This window comes from Ascaphus truei, chromosome 7, assembly GCF_040206685.1.
Source record: "Ascaphus truei isolate aAscTru1 chromosome 7, aAscTru1.hap1, whole genome shotgun sequence".
Lineage (NCBI taxonomy): Eukaryota > Metazoa > Chordata > Amphibia > Anura > Ascaphidae > Ascaphus > Ascaphus truei.
This window is the reverse complement of record NC_134489.1, coordinates 75,646,650-75,669,689: the sequence shown is the minus strand read 5'-3', so window position 1 is coordinate 75,669,689 and position 23,040 is coordinate 75,646,650. Positions and strand designations below refer to the sequence as shown.

Below are 23,040 nucleotides of genomic sequence, written 5' to 3'. Positions count from 1 at the left end.
TAAAAAATGAGTGGGATTGCTAGTTTTAAGCCAAAATATATTAAATAGCTTTTCACATTTCGGTCTCAAAACCTAATTCGTAAACAGAACAAATGTCACCATATAGATTAAATATTAATCCCTTCACTGTCAGAGGGGGCAACAAAAAGCTTAATTAGCAGCTTGTGAATAGATGGGTAAAGTTAATATCAAGGTGTAAATTATCAGGGGCGTCTATTTTTAAAGATGCCCCATGAAAATATTTCACAGCAATATTTATCCCGCTTCCATCAGCTGCTGAAGGATTTCTATGTATAATGTCATTTATATAGCACCAACATTGTACACAGCGCTTCACAAAATTACAATGCTCGGTAAATAAAGTGCAAGGTGAATGACAACATAAGGCAGAGGGAGATCCTGCCCTAAAGAGCTTACAATCTAAGTGGTAGGTCAGGGAGCTTACAGACAGTAGGGACATAGGTGCATTGTTAAAACTGCAGTCAGAGAGGTCAAGGGATGTCACAGGCTTTCTTGGATTGCACTATACTATATAAAGGGCTATTAATATAAGTCACTGAAATCCCAAGTTAGATAGGTGTGTGTATAGATTTTTGTGCATATAGTGCCAATGTTAATGTTAGCATATTTTCTATAAAGGAGCAATAGCATTTTTTCGGACCTCTTCATATACCAGTGGTTTCCAAATTTTTTTGGTTAAACACTATGTGAAATTTTGAGGAACCCTAACCCTCTTTAATAATGTTTCTGAGAACAAATTGATGCATTGTAAGGAACCCCAACCTGCTCTTCTGGCGAGTGAGATCAGATGCATTGTAAATTCTTCTGTATTGGGTACAATTTTAAAATGACCTGAAAAATTACAGGGAACCCTTTATGGATGCCCGGGGAACCCAAGGATTCCTAGGAACTCTGGTTGAAAAACACTGCCATAGACGGTTAATCATCAAAGCTTAAAAAAAAAAAAAATTTAAACACACAAACACACACCAGGGAAGTGAACTATTACCCTTTAAAAACAGGTCGCACAATCAAGTCTACTTTTGCCCTAAGTTTGCCGCAAGGCTGTAAAAAAATAAATTTAAAAAAAACCACACACAAAAAAAAAACCAGCCACATTGTTAGGGGGCAGTGCGGTGATAGCTTTGATAATCTTTGAAAAATGCTATTATCTGTTCTTTTTTTTATTATTTGTGTTATGTTGAATTTTGAAATTATAAGTATGATGAGCAATACTAAAAATAATTTTGTGTAAAAGAATGTTTTTCTGCGTATTTATTGTTTTTCTGTATTGTACTGTTGTAGTTTAGTGCTTGTAAACCCAATTTAAAAAAATAACTATTTAAAAAAAAAATGTTAAAAAGACAAAACTCATGAAAATAAACTAAAGTTACTTTCATATGTTTAGAAAATAGAAACCCTATTTCTGTGCGCCAATTATAGAAAAATAAAAATCCATTTAAACAGAATCGCATTTCACACAATGGTGATGAAACTGAAGCCCCCATTGCTCTCTGAATAACTTCTTCTATAAATAGAAAGCCAGTTTTACTTTTCTGCTGATTCTATTCTTGATGGGCCAGCGAATTTCAGAATTTTTAGAGAGACATTTTTGTAGAATTCAAGTCTTCTCCACCTGCCTGATCGACTTTATAATCCACAATAGCAAAACACAAAGACAAAGCTGTTCTTGTTCATAAAGAAAGAAGGTACCCCCATACAGTGTCTTAAACCCAGTGCTCCTAAGCGGCACATTACAAAATACAGGAAGATAACTTGCACTTTAGGGAATCTGCAAAAAGTCATAGACATACTTGAAAACGAGAGGTAATTCTCAATGTATTACTTCCTGGTAAAATATTTTATAAATACATAAATAATAAAATGGTCAATGTTTCAGTCATTAATCAAGACCATGTAATAAACGCATAACTTTTTGCAAATATTTCTGGAGGAGAGAGGAGATATACAGAAGCTCGCAAAACTTTATCCGTGAATCTGACAACTGTGCACAGGTCCAGTTTTATTTTTGGTCTGAAAGTGGCTAGCCACCCAAATAAGGAGTGGTGTAGACAGAAGATTAGCTACTTCATTTAGAAATATTTCAAGGTAAATGTAAACATTCATGAAATAAACAAGCATGTGTTCAAACACTGGGGTTTCCCACAACAACAAAAAAAGACTCGGTTTTCCATTTAGAACCCAATTTTTAACACATCTACTGTACAATAACATGGCTTATTTCAATCTATAAAGGCGTACCAATATTATCCCCTTGACCATGCACTGGTGGGCTCTCAAGCCATGCTCAATGAGACCCTCATATTAGCACATTTTAAATTCACGAAAACAGTTAGTTGGATTGATGATTGAAAATCCATTTTGGTATAGAGATAATCAGCACTATTATACAATGCCTCATTTCTATTTGGGGTTAAATTCTCTGTCCCATTCTCCCAAGCAGGCATTCATCAGAATTGTGGAATACATGAAACAGCACATACAACAGATCTTTAGTGAATTAATGAATCACAAGACATTATTTGATCACTAACCAACTGTATCAAATACTTTAGTAAGGCTGCGCTTATAATGCCAGCAACAGCGACGCCGCGGCAAAACAAATGCATTGCCACCGTTGAGTGCGCTTATAGTAAGCGCGACGCAACGGATTGGTCGCGATCGCTGGAAGTCATCTCTTTTATTTTCCAGTGACCATCGCGTCGCTGTCACTATATGCGTAGAGTAAAACTATTAGTGTTAAAAGAAGAATGCCATTTCCTATCTACTAGGAGACCCTCGTCCCCGCTTCAAAAAACTGAATGGGATTATTAGTATCACTGCAGCCGACTCCAAACCTATAACAAAATATATAATCTCATTAGATAATCATCAAAACAAACTAATTTGTTAGTTTAACAGCATATAAAAGCACAGCATCTACTTCTCACCCTTTAAAATCACACTTCATACTGAACCCATTTTTTTTTTTCTTCTCTCCAATGTAGTTAAAAATGATGGTCATTGAGATCTGGCTACGTAAACCCAATCACTTCAGACTAGTAACCCCTACTGCATTATTGTCTCAGCCGGTGTGTGTACTGTGCACGGAGGGCAATTTCCACTGATTTGCCATGAATTTGGAGGACAGATTGTGGAACTCAATTCAAAGGGCTTTTTTAACGCAGCAATTCCCTCTCAGAAGCCTATATGAACTAAAACTCATATGTATCCTGTCCCCTGAGTATGTATGTATAGTTTTAGTTAAACGGCACCAAAAATTTAGGCAACATAATGTAAATAGAAAGGTAACTAAATTACAAACAATGGGGAGAGGGGGGGGGGGGTGCAACAGGTAAATGACAACATAAGGCAAAGGCAGGCACTGCCCTGCAGAGCTTACAATCAAAGAGCATGTCCTGCTTGATTTTTTTATAGTGGTTCAAATCATGATTTTCTTCAATTGTCAACAACTGAGTTTACCATAACATTGCACTGGGCTCTGGGTAGGTCTATTTTTAACTCCTGGACACTAAATATTTCAACCGCTTATATATCCCGAATTGAAAAGTAAAATAGCAGCCCTAAAAAAGGGCAAGAAGAGACCTTAAAGTAAATACATGCAGAAAATAAAAGCAATGAGCACAGAATGTCGCTTTAACATCTTAAATTCCGAATCATGTTTGACTAGAGCAGGGGTGGCCAACTCCAGTCGTCAACAGCCAAAAAAAGGTCAGGTTCAGGATATCCCTGCTTCAGAACAGGTGGCTCAATCAGTGGCTCAGTTGAAGACAGCCACCTGTGATGAAGTAACAATATCCTGACCTGTTGGTAGCTCGAGCACTGGAGTTGGCTACCCATAGACTAGTCTGAGGGATTTGACGGCACTGCAACTCACCCATGTGTTTCCCCTCAGCGGGACTGCAGTCACTGCACCACATAGCTCGCACCACCTTAGTTTATAGCTTTAGTTTGATTATTTTCTTAGTATTATTTGATTGAAAGTAGAAAGCAGTCAATATTTACTTACAATTACTGCTCTGCTGTCTCCTGTGTGCCTGGCTTTCAAATTTAATTGGGGCACAATCCTCTTTATAGACAATATCTATAGGACTGGAGTTAATTATCAAGTAACACCCCCGCAAAAAAAAGCCGAGAAACCCATCAGAGGTAAAGGAACAGAAAATGTTAGTATTTCAGAGATTCACACCAGTACGTTTAATTGCAATTAAGACACCAGTTCCACTAATGGGCTCAGTCTGGCTTAGCGAAACGTATTGGTATTGCACGAAAGCAGCCATGTAACACTGTGTAGAACATCTGATTCATACCTCAATTTGTTACTATGAAGGACGGCAACTTTAACCAATAGCAGTAACATGTGTAAGGAGTTAAAATCTAGTAGACTTTCTGCACCCAAGACATCCAAGTCTTACATACTTTAGTTGCAAATTTTGTAAGTTGAAACATAGAAGGCATTCAATATGGTCAATGAGTGTTGAGCAGGACCTTGAACTGACCAAGTCTACGCCGCCCCTCCTGCTGATCGGTCCTCTGATGGGGAGAAGATGGTTAAAAGGACATACAAAACACGACGACATACATAGTATTCTTCTCAGAGCTAAACTTTATTCCCAAAAGAAACCAAAATATGCCACGTGTTTGCTTTATGCAAGATTACATTTTGTTTAAAAAAGGAGCCAGTTATACTGGTAAGTTGTTTACATATTTGTAAAGAACCAAGCTAGACTGCTCCTTTATAACCCCGGTCATCAAAAATATTTTCTTTTATAAAATCACCTTTCATTTTACTTTTGGATCCTAATTGCATAATTCATTATGTGGGTTCTATCATTTCAAAGGTAGAAAAGTCTTTAATGTTCATAATGGATTGCAGAATTATTGTACTACCCAACTCTGTCCATCAATATATTCATATATATGCAACACCTACTACAAAAATACCGGACCTGTATCTAAAAATCAGCCGTTAGTGTTGACAGACTGCAGAAGTGTGTGGTCTGAAGTGAATTTTGAAATGCTGCGAAGACCACAATTTGAGCTTCACGGTCAAATAATCCAGCAGTTTTCAAACAGAGCCATATTGAATTTTTGCTGGAACTCTAAAATATGGCCACCACTCCTATTTTATATATACAAAAATATAAAAAAACTGACAAAAAAAACCCACTTCAGATCGGATCTTTTAACTATCCCCCAAAGAAAGCAGGTAGTACTGTATAATTACATTTAATGTATGGTCATAAACTTCTGTACGGTTTTTGGATCCAAATATGAAATGGCTTTTAAACATGTTAAACAATGAAACGTTCAAAACGTTACACAAACACTGCATGTCTCACTCCTTTCACTTTATTGCTCATCCAAAATATATTGCCAAGTGTATAAAAAAAATAAAAAACCCAACCACAAAAAGGCTTCATTTCCTATTCAACAGAACAGTGCAGTCAGCCGTTATACACCCTCCACCCATATCACTGCATTTCTGGATCTTCTTTCCTGCTTCATTGTGTACATAGCTCAAGAAATATACTGTACATCAAGAACCCTGGTGAGTGCAACTTGTTGGCTGGGGCTCAAAGTAACAAGTCCAACATTGTTTCATAGCGTATTTGTCATGAGGCTATCAGTATTAATGGGGGGGGGGGGGGTGGAGTTGGTCTTCATTTTTATTTGATTTAGGCGACCAACACAGGAAAAGCAAAGGCTGCCCCAAAAAATAAATAACCAACTTGGGGAAAGAAAATATATCTTCATACAGATTATAAACAGCTTAAACAGTTTTTTGCATTTCTAATTTGCGTTTCTGTGAAAAGTTGACAATTATAATTTTTACAGCCAATTGTAAATGTTAATTTTCTACAGTGTTACACCTCAGATTTGCAGTAGCTGCCTTTCCTCAGTTAGTTCTGAATCCCTGAATAGTCCTATATAAAAAAAAAAAACAGTAGATGCTGTATGTGTGGTATAAGTTTGTGCATTCACAGCTGGGGGGGGGGGGGGGGGTTAAAGCCTAAATTAGCATTAAACCAGTGGTTCCCAGAACTTTTCAAGTGGGCTTCCCATGCTGTTTCAGTGCACATAGCAAGATGACCAAAGTTTAAATCCCATTTAAATAAGGATTTAACTTCTTGAAACACATAATTGGGTTATTGATGCAGGGAAACACTTCTCTCCAGGTTACCCACTGTCACTCTGATCTCCTCTTAAGATTCCTGGGCCCTGTAGAGGTGGCAACTACCCACGTTGGGAAACACGGTATTAAACACATGATCAATTATGAAAAACGTTACTCCTTGGCTGTCAGGGTGGTAAAATGAAAAAGTACATTCACTTTATTTTAACCTCAGTATACACAAACATTGATAAGCTGACCAGGGGCTTAAAGAATGGTTACTGATGATCAAGATCCTACATTGGAGGTTACTGTGGTGACATTAGTAGGGAATTTGGGCCGCTCATTTAATCTGTGTGTTAGGACTTTAGAGGATTCCAAACATTCCGGTAAAGTATTCTGATTTCTTATGAAAATAAGGCTCTGTAGGAGAGGGCAGAAATCAAAGGGAAAAAAAAGATTTATGGTTATCCAGCTTGTCAAATGTCAAGGTTTTAAATCCTCTTGGGTAGAGAAAGTTACACTGTACCATTACTAGCACATTAACTTAAGGGTTTATGTAATACAGTTTGCTGTTTGTAACCACTGGAGCAGGGACCATGTATCTGCCTCTAGATAACCCTCTGCATTAGCACCTGTCTGGTCTTCTCAACAGGCAACCAAATGTCTTAATTAAGGAATGCTTGTTCACAATATCCAAGAGATCGTAGATGTATGAGGTTACATGTCTTCAGCCATTTGAAATGGGTTATATAGATTCCTTTAATAGACCACTATTTCCTGATTAGCAAGTTTGTGAAGGCATCCTTAACAGAAGTCAAATCCAATTGGTCACTTAACCCACCATCACCTAAGCATGACCAAGTCACGCAATTCTTTACAACCAAATCAGAGAATATTTAAGATTTTCTACCCACCCACACTTATACAACTTCAAGAATGGATATCATTTTTTTTGTTCTTTAATTATAGGAATAAAAAAAAGGACAAAATCTGGTATGAATTTGCAGTATTTTAAATTAACTAAAAGGTCAACTTTACAGGAAATTACACACTACATTATTTGAAGGAGAAACCTACACATAAAACATGCATGATATTGTAGATGTGCATTTGGACTATGGCAGCCATATTCATCGAGACTGATTCAAGTGCCAACTTTGTAGCATTTGTTTGAGGACTATGTTGTGCTGACACATGAAAGCCGAAAATGTCCCCATCAAACAACTCAGGATGTGATACAGAAAAATATGGTTATTCTATACATACATTAATCTAGTGAAGACAGGACAAATTCAAGAGATGCGCACAGAAACTCTGTAGATGGAGGAATGTAGTTTATCACCTTCATCTAGCTTTGCACATAATGGTTACATTTCCTGTACAGACATATTAATTAGATTCTATGCAAATCATACTTGTGTCTGAACTCTTTATAATATGGTCTTCAATGGCCAACCAAGTTATATCATTATCATAAACAGATTCAAAGCAAGAGGTACGAGCAGGATCCAACCAACATTTAGACGAGAGCTTTAGCAAATAAGTGGCCTTAGTTTTACCACATAACTTATCAAACCGAAATTAGGTCATGATGACAAAAGGGGGTTGTCATTTACCTTGTATTTATACTGCAACAAGGTTAAGCTATAGGTCACTATTGGTAGCAGATCAGTGTGATTCAGTAAGTTCCACTTTCATACTGCTCATTACTGTACTTCAGCTCACTCCCCACTTTAAATAAAAAGAAGGACTATGGAGGTAGAGGTGTGTGAATGAACCAGAATCCTATTTTCCCATATCCAATCTTGTGACTTGACACCATAATGCTATTCTAAGGCAGTTACCACTAATGATTTCAATTTATTTCCTTTTAGGTAATGTGAGATTTTGTTCAATTGAGGGGGAAGATATTAAAGTTAATTCACCAATTGGCAACAAACGAAAGATTTGTCAATAAATAATTAAAAGTGGTAAATTAGGATGCTGGTATTTTTTACAGATTTTTTTTTTTTTTTTTTTAAACAACATGCTTTTGACAGTATTACTCTCAGAGATATATATAGTTCCCATGAAAATTAGCGTGTTGTAATACAGAGATGTGAGTATGGCTGCATATTGTACTTCCAATTTGCTAAAGCTTTATACATGAAAAGCAGGGGTGGGGAACCTTTTTTCTGCCAAGGGCCATTTGGATATTTATAACATCGTTCGCGGGCCATACAGACACAGACAGGCAGGCACACGGCAGGCATGTAGGCACACAGAACCCTGCCCCCCTACCTCTGGTAGTTGCTGCTGATGCTGGGGGGATCGTATAGGGCGGATGCTGGGGTAAGTGCGGGGGGAACTGCTGGAGAAGCATGGGGGGAGTGCGGGGGAAGTACGGTGGCTGCTGGGGGATTGCTGGGGCTAGTACGGTGGCTACTGGGGATCGTGTAGGGCTGCCGGCGCCTCACACCACCTCCTCCCTCCTCCCGATCAGGCGCACGGCAGCCATTTTTTTTTTTAAATTAGCGCAACCCCGGTTATAGCAGTTGCCTTAGCAGGGCCAGACCAAATGATTTTGAGGGCCTTATACGGCCCCCGGGCCTGACGTTCCCCATCCCTGATGTAAAGGCATGTAAAACAGTTCAATTTTTGGCGAGCCATAACATCCGTGTTTCTATTGCATTCTAATCTTTTCAACCACCAGCAGTGTATGGAATGACCCTCCTAATACCAAAATAAAATAAAGGGCACTGATATGTTTAATGGGTTACATATAGGTAATGGACAATTTTGACATAATTTCAATGTCGACAGAAAACAAACAAGCGGCTCAGTACAGATTATACATTGGCAGAGTTATGTTTTAGAAAGAAAACTTCCAGGATCACCCAGATACCCTTTACAGTTATGTGGAAACATGAATCTAAAAGACAATAGATTGGTGTTTGTCAACCAGGGTGCCGCAGCCCCTGGGGGAAACACTCTGCCGGCTGCTAAGCTGGCGCGTTCCACACTGTCTGGAGACAGTGGCTGCAATTCGTCTCTACTAACTCGCCTCCGCAGAGCAGAGAGAGGAGAGGTGGATAGTAACCTGCCCACTGTGAATGTGGACTGTGTGATAGAGAAAGTGGATGTATGCTTTGTGATCAGTGGGGGGAGGGGGTGAATGTAGTGTGTGTTGAGAATAGGGTGAATATGAAGTGTGAATCTGTAAGAAGAGGGGGCGAGTGTGATGTATTTGTGCGAATGAGGACGAAGAGTGGTGCGTGTGAGCCAGAAGGGTTGCGTGTGGCCTGGTGAAGAATTGGTACCCCAGGATTTAAAAAGATCTCCAAGGTTGCCTGTGCTCAAATAAAGATTAGGAACCACTGCATTAGACAATCAATAAAACCAAAACACTTAAGTCATATATAAAATAGAAAGCAAGTGGAGATGCTCACAGAAAATCGTCACAACACAAAGTTCATCCGAATCTATAGTATCCGCATACTGAAACAAAATGTTTATGAACCACACACACAAAAAAGTTATATTATAATGGGAGGAATTAAAGACAGGCATTGTAAAGAGCTTGAGCATGTGCTGTGCGTTATTTATTATTACATATCACTGCTCATATAAGTTACTCAATATGGACTCTGCTCTGAAGATATAACATTTTTGCATTTCTATAAACCAATGCCAATAGTCACAATAATAAACTGCTACATTGGTTCTTGAAAACTGATGATGGTGCCACTTAAAAGGGTGGTATTGCCAATGTTCTCAGCAGAATTTGTCAGGGGTACTGTAGCCATGCAGCGGGTTGACAGTACAGTTTAGGAGTCATTGTCTGATTGTTAAGCATGTACATCACTGCAAGTACTATACCATCCATTCCAACAAATGTATTACAGACATGTGAAGCAATGCGGATTTTATACCTTATATGAGCATTTATCTATGGGTTAAAGATAAGGGGGCCATTTACTCATGTCTTCTTACTGCAATGCAGAAAACAGCCCCATACTTAAAATCAGTAGGAACAAAAACGTTGGCAATGGGATTGTGTGTAAAATCATGTGCTGCCTTTCCAGCTAGTATAGCGCCAGCCTTGGAACAGGAGGGTCTTAACATGGGTTCATTTCACAGGATTTATTGTTAAAGCTGCCATCATTAAATATGGGGCCTCCAAAACTCCAACGTCCATTGTTTAGCTCCTACAATGCTGTATTGCTTTGTGCTTCCCTAGGCTCGTCTCAATTTAAACATTACTGTGCTACTGTGAAAAGTAATCTTAAGAGACGTTACCAAACTCCATGTTGCAGGGAAGGTGTTAATCTAGCAAATATGATTCATCTGGTGCAGTCAACTTGACTGCAAAGTGACTCATCCGTCACGGGAGGGGGTTATAACTAGAAGTCAAAGTGACCATGCAGTAGGTGACCATGACAATGCTAAATGACTCACCTCCACACAGCCCACACCCCAATGCTTGCCTTTATTAAAACAGCATGGGAGTGCAGGTAAGGCCACACATGACAAAGCATAAAACCCACATACCCATTCCCAAATTATTATTATTTAGAAAAGTAAATTAATGTTTACGCTTTGGTGAAAATGCATTTGATTTCCCTCTATGGTGCAGTGACCGTTGCCCCATTTTTAAAAGACGCTATGGAGGACTCCCCCGGGTCAAATGATGTAACAAAATCAATATTGAAATTTGTCAGGATTGCTCCCTCTACCACTTCCTTCTTTCAGAAAGTTAATGTTAATAGGAATTACATGTCAAAATTCCCTTGATACTATAACCTGGTCTTTGCACATCAGGTCAAATACGCTGAGCACCTATTGCATAATAGTCACATGTATTGGTTATGATGCAGTTTATAATGGGTTAGCTTGCCATAAAAAAAAAAACAACACATTGAAACTGGATTTGTATCAGTTATGCCAACATGGCTTGGAGAGTAATACTGCCAAGAAAGGGGCGATCATATAGAAATGTAAGCGGCATACACAAGAGCCATAGATACTGCAGAGCATTTAAAGCAAGAACAAGCGTTCAACCTATAAGACACTCGCAGGAATGGCAGGGAAAGCATGCAATGATCCAACATGAGGATACTTCACAGTCCTACGCCAGCTCATTGCTCTGTGGTGCTCAAAATCAGGAGTTTAATGCATTGCCGGACCCCAAAGGGTCTTGTTTCCTTCACCCCAATGGACAACAAATCAGATATATTCATGGCACCTCCTCACATAACCATAAATAATAGGGAAAGGTACAAGACACAGCGAAACAACTAAAACCAATCCTAAAGTCTCAAATGACGTTTATGAGTACTGCAGTATTTCGGTAATACATTTTTTATTTGGACTAACAACAGATATTATATGACAAGCTTTCGAGAGTTCTCCTCTCTTCCTCAGGTCAGCAATACTGATTTACAAAGATTCCATGAGTTTAACTCATTTACTCTGCATTACTGCAACTGGACTAACACAGCTATTTCTACGTAAAACTGAAGTTTACAAATACTTGCAAAAGTAAATTATTTTATTTTACTTTTTAATACATGCATTACTTAGAATTAGCCTATTCGACATATCAATGCCATACCAAGCACTGTACCTGGAAAAGATTGCAGAAATCACTGGGAGAGAGAGGGAACACAAGTAAATATGCAAGAGAATAAAGCAGTGTGGGAGTAAGAAATCACTGTTTGGGCATATTATAAAGATTCTATTTAAAATGGCCCTTGAGCATGGTTGATAAACAGGGAATAAAAACACACAAAATAAAAACTTGTTGTCTCTGCAAATAAAAGGATGAAGCCAATGAACCAACACTATAGGTCACAGGTTCAAAGAAATGTCAAGTACACACTTACTTAATACGAGTGCAACCGTGTAACTACGGTCCAATACATTTGGTCGCAGCCTTTTCGCCGCGATCAAATGGCCGCCACAATCTGCCACCACCGGCCATTTCCCCGCTACGGGTAAGTGCCTAAACCTTACCCCAAAACTCCTTAAATTAACCCCCTACCCTAACCACTATAGCCCATAAAATTAACCCCTACCCTAAACAGTAATTGAAATCATAGAAGCGGTAAGTGGCAGGGAATCCAGCACCGGATCGGCTGAGGAGGGAGTCAAAGTAAAGTGCCGATGACCATTTGTTCGTGGCGAAACAGCTGCTATCAAAAGTCCCATTTAGTGTAGCTGTGCATCTTATATACAGGCATACCCCGCATTAACGTACGCAATGGGACCGGAGCATGTATGTAAAGCGAAAATGTACTTAAAGTGAAGCACTACCTTTTCCCCCGCTTATCGATGCATGTACTGTACAGCAATCATCCTATACATGCATACCTGATGTAAATAACGCATGTGTAACAGGCTCTATAGTCTCTCTGCTTGCACACAGCTTCGGTACAGGTAGGGAGCTGGTATTGCTGTTCAGGACATGCTGACAGGCGCATGCGCGAGCTGCCGTTTGCCTATTGAACGATATGTACTTACTCGCGAGTGTACTTAAAGTGAGTGTACTTAAAGTGAGTGTCCTTAAACTGGGGTATGCCTGTAAATAGCTAACTCATCCTATGGGAGACGCAAGTAGAAAAAAAACAGTTGCTAGTAAAAAAATATTTGTACTAAACTAATAAAGTTAAAAAGATTCAACTTACTGATTCTATGATACAAAGTCCTCAGTCATATTGGTTATGGAAAAGCATAGATAAAGTCCTTGTTGTGATACCTCATAATGGTTAAACATATAATAATAATAATAATAGCATGTTCTTGTATGGCGCTGCTAGTTTTACGTAGCACTTTAAAGAGACATTTTGCAGACACGGCTCCTGTCCCTTGGAGCTTACAATCTATGTTTTTGGTGCTTGAGGCACAGGGAGATAAAGTGACTTGCCCAAGGTCACAAGGAGCCGACACCGGGAATTGAACCAGTTTCCCCTGCTCCAAACTCAGTGCCAGTCAGCGTACTCACTGAGCCACTCACTCTTCCTCTAACACACTTAACTGCAAACTAATTTATTAGCGAGTACACTATACACATGCAAGTCCAGTTTGTCCACAATGGACCGTTTTCAAACACAGAAATGTTGAACTGCTCTGCATTTTTAACACTTACTAAATAAAATGTGGTTGCAATTTATTTTCTGTGCTGTGAACCTATTTAAAATCAGTGGCAAAGCCACTGCAATCTAAAATGGATGCTTTTTTGCGATCTAAAAAGCATCAATTATACTGTTTTGGTATATTTGATTAATAGTACCAAAACAAGAGTTGTTCATTGATAATAGCTGTACATGAGCTTTTGATCAACACCCCTTATCTCTATTGAATGGTAATACTGTATAAAGCAATATATAGTATATATTGCTTTTATTATGGGACAATCAAAGGCTTGCACGGTATATATTTTTCCAACACAGAACTGGAAGAGTTCACAATATATGGCAGAACAAACAAAATACTTTGCACCAAACTAAAACAGTACCCTTTTTAACCTTCTGAGACTGAGGTTTCAAAGGAACATTTCATGGAAGGTAGGGGGGGTCCCTTAGTTGATGAGGGGTCTCCGAAGCTGAACCGTATTCATTTCAGCTCAGATGACCCCCGGCTTCCTGAGATGCTTAGCTCAGAAGGTGCCCGGATTGTTCATGCAGGTTTATAACGTTTATGCAACTGATAACTTTGTGGCTTCCTATGGCCCACATGATGCGGGACCTTTAAAAACTGCCCATATTGCTCTCCCTGGAGGACAGTACCAGGTCACCTTCAGGAGGTATGCATCTCGGGAAGCCAGGGGATGCGGAAACAGACATTAACGGGGTTCAGGTCCAGAAACTCCCTGCTTCAAATCTAGTTTAAAAAAAAAAAAAAAAAAACGCAAGGGGGAACCACACCTTTAAGTACTTGTAGACAATTATATGAAGCTTAGAGCATTTGAAAGTCCCAAGCACACAGAGAGCAGCAACCTTAACTTTGCATGCAAAGTTTTGACAAAAGGTCAGGAACATTGATTTTTTATTAAATAAATATGATATGTTTTGCAAAGACCTACGGAGTGCCGCTTTTCTTCTGAATTTGCACACTAATTCCAGCTGTGCACCCAGACTGCTTTCTGCAAGTTGCTCATCTATAAATCAATGTGTGTGGAGTCACTACAGCCGGCACCACGGAAGTCTATCAGCCTCACACAGGTAAGCTTTTATTATGTACCATTGACTGTGCATTTTAATTGTCTCTTATAACTTAATAAAACTTGTTCTACAGTCTGGACTAAGTGGGTTGTGTGTGTTTGCACTTCTGTCTTCTAGATTCACTTTGCATCAATTTGAGTCGAGGATTCTCTATACAGAAGCAGCACACCCACTAAGACTGACAGGTACTGACCTGACTATGGAACTCCCAAACTTCTTTACTACACCAGGGACCACATGGTTTGGGTTATATGGGACTTTTGTTTTTAGTGATTGTTCTTAGAGGACTTTTTGGACTGTTTTGTGCTTTTCCACATTTCTCTTTATACCCATTTTTATCCCTATATTTAAATGTATTTCCCTTTATACCTGCAGCCATATTTACTGTTATATTATATTAATACATATATTTAATCTCCTTAGTTCCCGGTGTACTACAATACATGCCATAATATTGTCCATTTTCCAATTCCTGATCTATTTCTCTAAGGAATACCTGTTTTTTACGGGCAGATTTTTTTTTTTTTTTAAATGGTCAACATTTTCAGCTCAACCTTTCAAATGCCGAAACATTATTTAAATGGTCAAAGTGCCCCTCCCCCCCTGCTAGAATCACCCATTTAAAAGCCACAATACCCCTCCCCAAAACCACCACCAATTATTTTATTTTTAAACTTTGTATGAACTAGGGTCCACTTTGGCTGAACCGCGGCACTCAAAGCCCAGGGAATGGGGGACCCCCCAAATACCAAGATATTGATTTATTTTACGTTTGTGTGCACATGCAAGGAAAACAAAGATGGCTGTGGGGTCATCCAAGAAGAAGCTGCAATGTCATCTCTCAATGTCACAGCTTTCTACTGGCCACCAGAGTGAAGCTGACATAAGTGGCCATTTGATTCTCGCAGAAAATAATGGGTTTCAAGTAAGGTAAAAATGTGTACATTATTTGTTATTTCTTTTTAAACGAGCAGCAGAGACTGACGCTTTAAGGCAGGGGAGGGCAAACTTTTGAAACTGCACCCCCCTGCCTGGCCTCCCCGTCTCGTGACCCCCTCTCCTACCTGCCAGCTGCGCCAAATAACGCTCGGGGTCGTGTGACATTACGTGACCCACAGCATCATTTTCCGCCGGTGACGTCACATGATCCTGCAGCGTCATTTGATGCCGTGTTGCCATGGAGATGAATCTTCATGTATCCCGGTAAGGCTGCGCTTACAGTGTCGGCGACGTCGCCTGAAAACAGCATTGCCGCCGTCGCAAGTGCTTATAGTAAGCGTGACGCGACGGCAGCAACCAAAAATTTGGAAGACGATAAAATTTGATTTTTCAGAGGCTGTCGCCACATGTGACAGCCTCTGAACCAATCAATGGCCAGGTCTCCAGCGATGTCGCCAAAAGTTAAATAATAACTTTCGCGGGTGGCGACGACGACGACGATGTCACCTGTCGCGCATACTATAAGCGCGGCCTTATTGTTACTGTTGCAGAGGCCTCACTTGATCCCCGGCATTTCATTTTAATGCCTTGGGGAGGCGCGTGGGACTTCTGCAACCGCCCCCAGACAAATCTCCTGCGCCCCCCAGTTTGCTCACCGCTGCAAGTAGCTCCTCAGTCAGAGGCATGCTAATGGAAACTTTATCTAATAATTGTAACACCGTGTTTAGTCCTATAACAGAAAAGCTCTTCTGTAACGAAGTCTCACTATGGCAGTGTTTTTAAACCGGGGTTCCTAGGAACCCTTGGGTTCTGCGGGCATCCTTAAAAGTGTTCCCTGCAATTTTCAGATCATTTGAAAACTATACCAAATTCAGAAGACATTACAATGCACCTGATCTCAGACGACCTATTAGAGAGGGTTGAGGTTCCTTACAATGCACCTGATCTCAGACACGATGAGAGAGGGATGGTGTTCCGCAGAATTTCACAATAGAATTATAGGGTTACTTAACCATAAAAAAAATTTTACAAATCGCCGCACTATGGTATTTCATATGAACAGTAAAATAAAAAATCTTTTAATCTTCCACAAGGTTGTATTGATATATAGAGCACTTAGCTATCAGCATGTGCGGAAACATTTTCTTAAAGCCAGAAATAAACTTCACACATCTACTCAATATTCATACAAATAAAGCATATTTCTTTTAAATGTATTCATTTTTAAACCTGGAAGCGATGAAATGGCTGGGAAGCATTTTGCAAATATTTTTTAAGCCTGGAGGTGGACTGAACCATTAGCTTGGCAGGATCTTTCAAACAATGTTGTACTGTGCGTGATTTCAGCTGCAGAAAAGGAAGTTCACACCATCAGTGACCCAGCATAAGTATGACAAAGATCACGTTGAAAGGTTTGTGGTCAACTGCTCATGGGAGCTGCCATGTTTCCAAACCTGACATCCAATTGGTTGAAGTACTGAGCAAGATTTGGGACATCTTTACTAATATGGATATAGTGTGATTGTTGTTTGCAGAACTTCTATAAACATAGAAGTGATTCCCAGCAATAAGAGGGCATGGCAAATAAGCCATTTAAAGAGAGTCAATACTAGGTCCCAAGTGAACTAATGGCAGTGGCCTATTTAATGGGTACAATTTAGTAGACTGAATTATATCAACCAGCTAGATTTAATTTAAAAAAATTAAAAAAAAAAAAAAAGGAAGGAAGGGGGGTTAGACAAGTAGAAATATTTCAAAAAAATGTTTTAACCAAATGCTTTAAAAGGGTTTTTATGATCTTTACCAAATTAATTTGTAAACCGATTTATATGGATGTATAACACTTTTTTCCCCTTGGGTTTTGTTTAAATCGAATGATGTCATTATTAGCCAAAGAGCTCAAATTAAAAAGATAAAACTTTTTTTTCTTTTAAAGAATTAACATATGAGATTAGAATGACAGGTCTCATTACAACAGAAACGGTGATCATTTTCCCACAGGAAGCAAATATGCAAGACATTCTGAGGAAGATTAAATCGTTCTAAAGGAAAACAAATTACATGGATGCATTATTTTTTTTAAACACTGATGGGCTGTCCATATAACTTCCTAAAACTGTAAAAGTAATATTCACAAGTTTTCTAAAATCATACCCAATTGATGTTGCTGCTAAAAACACAATATTTTTTACATAAATACCCAATACTCAGCAGGTACAGTTTACTTTCACCCATAGCAGCAACATCCCAAGTGACACTTTCTTCAGTCCCCCCATGAAATTAAAACAAAAGAAAGTGAATTAAAAATTAAAGTATACCTCAACTGAATATGCATATATGAGATTAAAAAAAAATGCGATGGAACCCCATTCTTTACCTTTTATTTTCTGTATCCCTAACCCCTTTTCCAAAAACAAGCTAACTAAAATATATATTTTTAAGTATTAAAAATGAATGTATACCCAAAGCAAAGAAATGCAATTCATTTTTTTTTTTTTTAAACGCATCGCACGACAATGCGTTTGGAGTTAACATGCTTATGCTAGTATCAGCTTCCAGCACTGAAAATACCAGTGAAATCATTTATATTAAGGACTGCTGAGGGCCTTCATAACTATACCAATATATATAGTACATGATACATGTTTAAGGGAACAATCCAAGCATTTTTTTGCCCCTTATTTTTGATTGAAGCAGGGGGTCTCTGGAGCCGAAACCCATTATTTCAGCTCCAGGGTCAACCTGCTTTCAGAGATAAATCCACCCAAAGGGGTTGCCGATACCTCCTGTATGTTTAAAGCTCTCGCGTCACGTAGGCCAATAGGAAGCTGCACCGGATGACATCACGGCTTCCTATTGGGCCGCAGGAGCTTTTAAAAGCGGCCATTATGTGAACCATGGTAGTCGAGCAGGAGTGGCTTCCGGCACCCCGTACAGAAGTCTGTATCTCAGGGAAGCAGGTGGGCCCGGAGCTTAAGTTAATGGGGATCAGCTCTGGAGACCCCATGCTCCAAACCGAAAGTAAAAATGTTTTGTTTTGTTTTTTAAATGGCCAGCTTGGACTGCCTCTTTAAACCCCAAGGAACTAATAAACTGTCCATATTTTAAAAACCTGCTAAAGCCTAAGGAGCTACTTACAATTGTGTCAGGAAAGGTAATGTTAGAAAAATTAAAAGGATACTTTCACTAAGAATTTGGGCTTGACAAAGTGTCTGTTAATAACAGTACACCTGCCACAGAGCTTTGTGTGTCACAAAGTAAGAATGACAGGGTTACTTTCCCTAGGTTCTCATATGTCACCATGATGGTGACCAACAGGCATCACTTGGTTGCTATTAACACATATGGGCTCGGTTGTACGCAATTCGCTTAGAAAAAGGCACATAACTAAGCTTATACACAATCTATTTGCCAAGCTGTAACCAAGTGGTTCTCATAAATCTACACAAGAAAAAAAAATGTGATTTGCATTTCCTTTTCATTGTGAAATCCCCAATTTATTTTCTATTTTATAGAAAAAGAATGTAATGTCAGAGGAATTGATACATTTCAGCAGAGGAAGAAAAAAAAATAAACAATGGCACAAATTTCTTAATAGGGTTTGGTTGCCAGTGCTCCTCCCTAAAAGATGGCACCTGTGTTATGTAGACTTTCTATTGGCCCCATTCTGGAATAGTGGCAACAAAAAAAAGTAGGTTGGATTGCTGCTTTAACTTATCTTGACTAAGAATTAACCATTAAGATGGTAGAGGTGTTGTATCAATGGATATGTTCCCTTTTCGCTAATGGAAAGGGAGCTCAAATAAAATTTTAAACCGTATAATCTTCACTACTCAGGTGAGAATACACAAATGTGATAAATGTTACGATAAAATGTTTCATATATTAATTGGGTGGTATATGACATTAAAAAAAAATACTATGTTATAGTTTTTGTAAACATCTGTCAATCATTTCCAATATTGTGAGGGAAATTACCTGGGTAACAAAATTTTTTGTTTAAAGAAAAGATAGATATTACAATAGAGCAGTGATGGGTATTACATTATAGTCTTAGAGAATGTTTTTTCAAGTATAGAACACCTTTTCATGGCGGACATAGTTAGTTTTGTCACACCCATCACCCAACTGGACAAACTGCCTTCAACTTGGCCTCTCTCCTACCGATTACTAGGAGGGGTTCATTGGTATCAGTAAAGGTGAGGATGGTTATAACAGAATTTTAGCTAGTATCTCAAGGAGTCAAAACAGCATCACCCCATATTGCAGTATATTCAACTGGGCATCCCCAAACCGGAGTCGCTGTTGCTTTTAAAGCTATTACGTATAGGTAACATTTTGGTTTATGTGACAGAGCAAAAAAAAAAAAACACACTTGTTACAATGACTTCTCATTCTGCAAAAAAGATCAACAGGAAGTACTGCAAATAAATGTTCATTGACCACTATACAAAAACACCATTTGTCTTTTTCCAAATTCAAAAGGAAACGGAACAAGTGATGCTAAATGGGAAGATATGGAAATCCTTCAGAGACAGCCATCTTTATTCTCACCTGTTTTTTTTATCTTATAACAGATTCAGTGTAAAAACATCAATTAAACTACTACAAAAATTAAGAAACACACGCACGCGATAAATTTGCTTCAAAACTTATTTTAACTGCAAGTAAAAGTAGATGAAAATGGATATTAACGCTCATTCCCCCTGCAATTGGTGTTGGCAATTGTTGAGTCTATGGTAGAGTAATTAAAACTTGGTTTAAGTGACAGCAAATGTGGGGACAAAGGTCTTTAGGAGCTGGGCCTCTGTGACAAACTGATACACCATTCCAATACATGCACCATCCTGGCGTGTAGCAGAATGGACTTTAATCTGTCTAGACCGCTGGTCTTTAGTTGCTAGATTTGGAATCTAGATCTGCACTGCCCCTTCCTAAGACATTCGGCTGCTGAATTAAGTGCAGAAGAGCAGGCACTGACTGACAATGGTTCAGACCATTAAATCATATAGCCTGATGAATGAAACCAATTCTGTATCGTCATTGCAAAGAATTGCTTCGTCTGAGCTTTATATTCAGGAAGTGTGGATGGAGCACACTGTATTTTCAATATTCATAGTAACTTGCCATTTGCATCAATATATATATATATATATATATATATATATATTATATATATATATATATATATCCACACATTATCTTGCTGCCTAAGAAAATAATTGATCATTTAATATATTAAAGAAAAAAAACAGTTTATTTTAAACTATAGTTGAGATGCATGGAAATTTGTTGCATGTATGTGCTGCAGCTCAGTGCTGGGAAGGTTGGAGTTGATGTAGCAGATCTGAGATGTCTGTGCAGACACAGAGGGAGGCTGATGATGGTGATGATGATGATGGGGTGTGTGTGGCTGAACTGCAAACCGGATGGGAACAAGCGCCGCACAAAAACAAAAAAACACCTATGATTACCATCCTCAAGGGTTTATTTAATAAAAAAATAAAAATAAAATAAACACCCGTGCACAGATCGGGCTGAGCAGCCCCTGTGAGGTGGTGTACTGGTGCCTGCCATGTAAAAGTTGCTGGTAATGGTTGCAGAGGGAGCTGCTGGATGCTGGCTCCGTGCACTCAGACACCTACACACCGACTGTGTGCTACCTACCCCCGCGGCCTCACCCGCCTGGGACCCCCCCGGCACACGCGAGCTAGCCTCCCTCCCTCTCACCTTCCACCCTAAAAAACCACAGGCCTCAGACCCAGCCCGCGCTGCCTCCCCCCCGGCCTCACCTTACCTTCTTTCGCCTTCCCAGGTGGCGTGTTATTCTGCGGGAAAGCCGAGCCCTGCCGCGTTGGGGACGTGGAGAGCTGGGACCAAGATGGCGCCCCCTCCAAACTTCCACTGTTACTTTGGACACTCATCAAGCTACTTTCTTGGAGACCGGGGAAGGCAGCGGTCGGCCATGGCCGCGGGGCTCCCCCGTGTATCAGAATAAAAATAAATAAATATATCCAATACAAATAAAGCCGCGGCTGATAATAAGTGAGTGATGTTTTGGGGCCGCCACCCCCCCCGGTGAGATCGCTCGGTGCGGGTGACCCGGCAGGCGGCGCGTGGATGTGCTGGATCCGGGTGGGTTTGGTGATCACAGAACCTGCCCGCACCTCTGCACTGCGTCTTCAAGTAGCCTGTCTGTGTGTAACCTTTGCATCAGTTCGGCGTCACGCACCGCTTGTGCAAACACTATCGCGAGGCCCGTGCACCTCAGGCAACATGTCACTGATAAATAAAAAATGGCAACACCAACACACACACACTCACACACACACAAAAAGTGTCCCTCCTCACCACCAGCCCGGCTCCTTCCATCCACCACACTGCAATTTTTATGTTGGGGAGGAAGATGCTCATTGTAAAATCTGCAGTTGGTTTTATTTATTTTTTTCTTTGAATAAGTGTATCCAGAAAGTTTATTATTATTATATTTTTTTTTAGAAGACATTTTGGATTTTTTTTTGTATGTAACAGGGTCATAGGAGATGCCACTTTTATTTTTTTATTTTATTTTTAAATAAGGGGTTTAACATTAAGTTTTTTGGGGGGAGGGCTAGAGGGATCTGTCAATCATGAATTTTTTTATGACAACGAACAATAATAGATATTTAAATCTAATATATAACAATATATTTATGTACATGAGTGTGTATATATATATATAAAAAAATATTTTATTTTTTGATTATTGAAGCTCGGCTAACACGGTACTGATACCTCTACATGTATATATATATATATATATATATATATATATATATATATATATATATATATATATATATATATATATATATATATATATAATGAATTTATATAAAATAAATTAGTTTATTTTATATTGGGGTATATATATATGTGTGGGAGATATATATAAATGTGTTTTTCTATATACTATATAATTATTCTTGTATATTTTGCAGTCCTGCAGTCCCCTCCCACTGCCTGTAAAGTTTGCTGTATAGACAGGTTTTATGCTTCTCTCATTTCCGATTGACACACACATTGAGGTGTCGATCAGGGAGTTGCCTGTGGGGGTGAGGTCTAACCAAGGTTTAGGAATAATAGCCTGGCTACATCCCTAAATTCCTTCAGCAGGCACAGGCTGAATTATGCTATTTGTGATTTCATTTAAAAATATGAAGCCATTATTGGTTGTGAGCACAATGGTTGGATGACCCAAATGCTTGCCCTATTTAGTCTGCCTCTGGGGGGCGCTGTGTAAAGAAGGGCATTTTGCATTTCAAACCACGTAACCGGTATTTCTCCTGTTCCTGCTTTCTGTAAAGCTGACTGTTGTTAACTCTATGTATACTATGCATTTAAAATTGTGTTTCCATCAAATATGTTTTCTCTGCACTCTTAATATTCAGGTACAAGTGCATTGCTGGTTGGTTTGGAGAGGTATTGAGGTTAGCTCCTATAAAGCATATTCCCCCTACCTAATTTTCCTTATTACAGGATGGGAACTAGAGAGGGCGCTATTTTTAGCTTTGGGGACACCCCAGATTCCGAAGATACTGGTTAAGGTGCCGGTACTACCCCTTGGTTTTGCAATGGGTTTTAAATGGCTGTCCAATAGAAAGTCGCAAAGGATGCCATTGCAGCTTCATATTGGCTATCGTGATGCAGGAGATTTAAACTGCCATTTTATTTCCCCTGGAGGTGAGACTCCAATGCTGGTACCTTAACCAGTAAATATCT

The 23,040-nt window shown here is 39.2% G+C and overlaps 1 protein-coding gene across 4 annotated transcripts in view; it reads right to left on the bottom strand.

Moving 5' to 3' along the window:
- Positions 1–21,594, bottom strand: part of TLK1 (tousled like kinase 1) — a 114,525-nt gene extending 92,931 nt beyond the window's left edge. Inside the window, exon 1 of one of the 4 annotated variants that reach the window (XM_075609085.1) lies at positions 21,077–21,594. In XM_075609085.1, the coding sequence (XP_075465200.1) occupies positions 21,077–21,203 (127 nt within the window). In that variant the 5' untranslated portion in view covers positions 21,204–21,594. Of the gene's footprint in view, positions 1–21,071 lie in introns of all 4 variants that reach the window. The other 3 variants (XM_075609086.1, XM_075609089.1, XM_075609088.1) reach the window with 3 other exon arrangements.
- Positions 21,595–23,040: the final 1,446 nt, after the last annotated feature.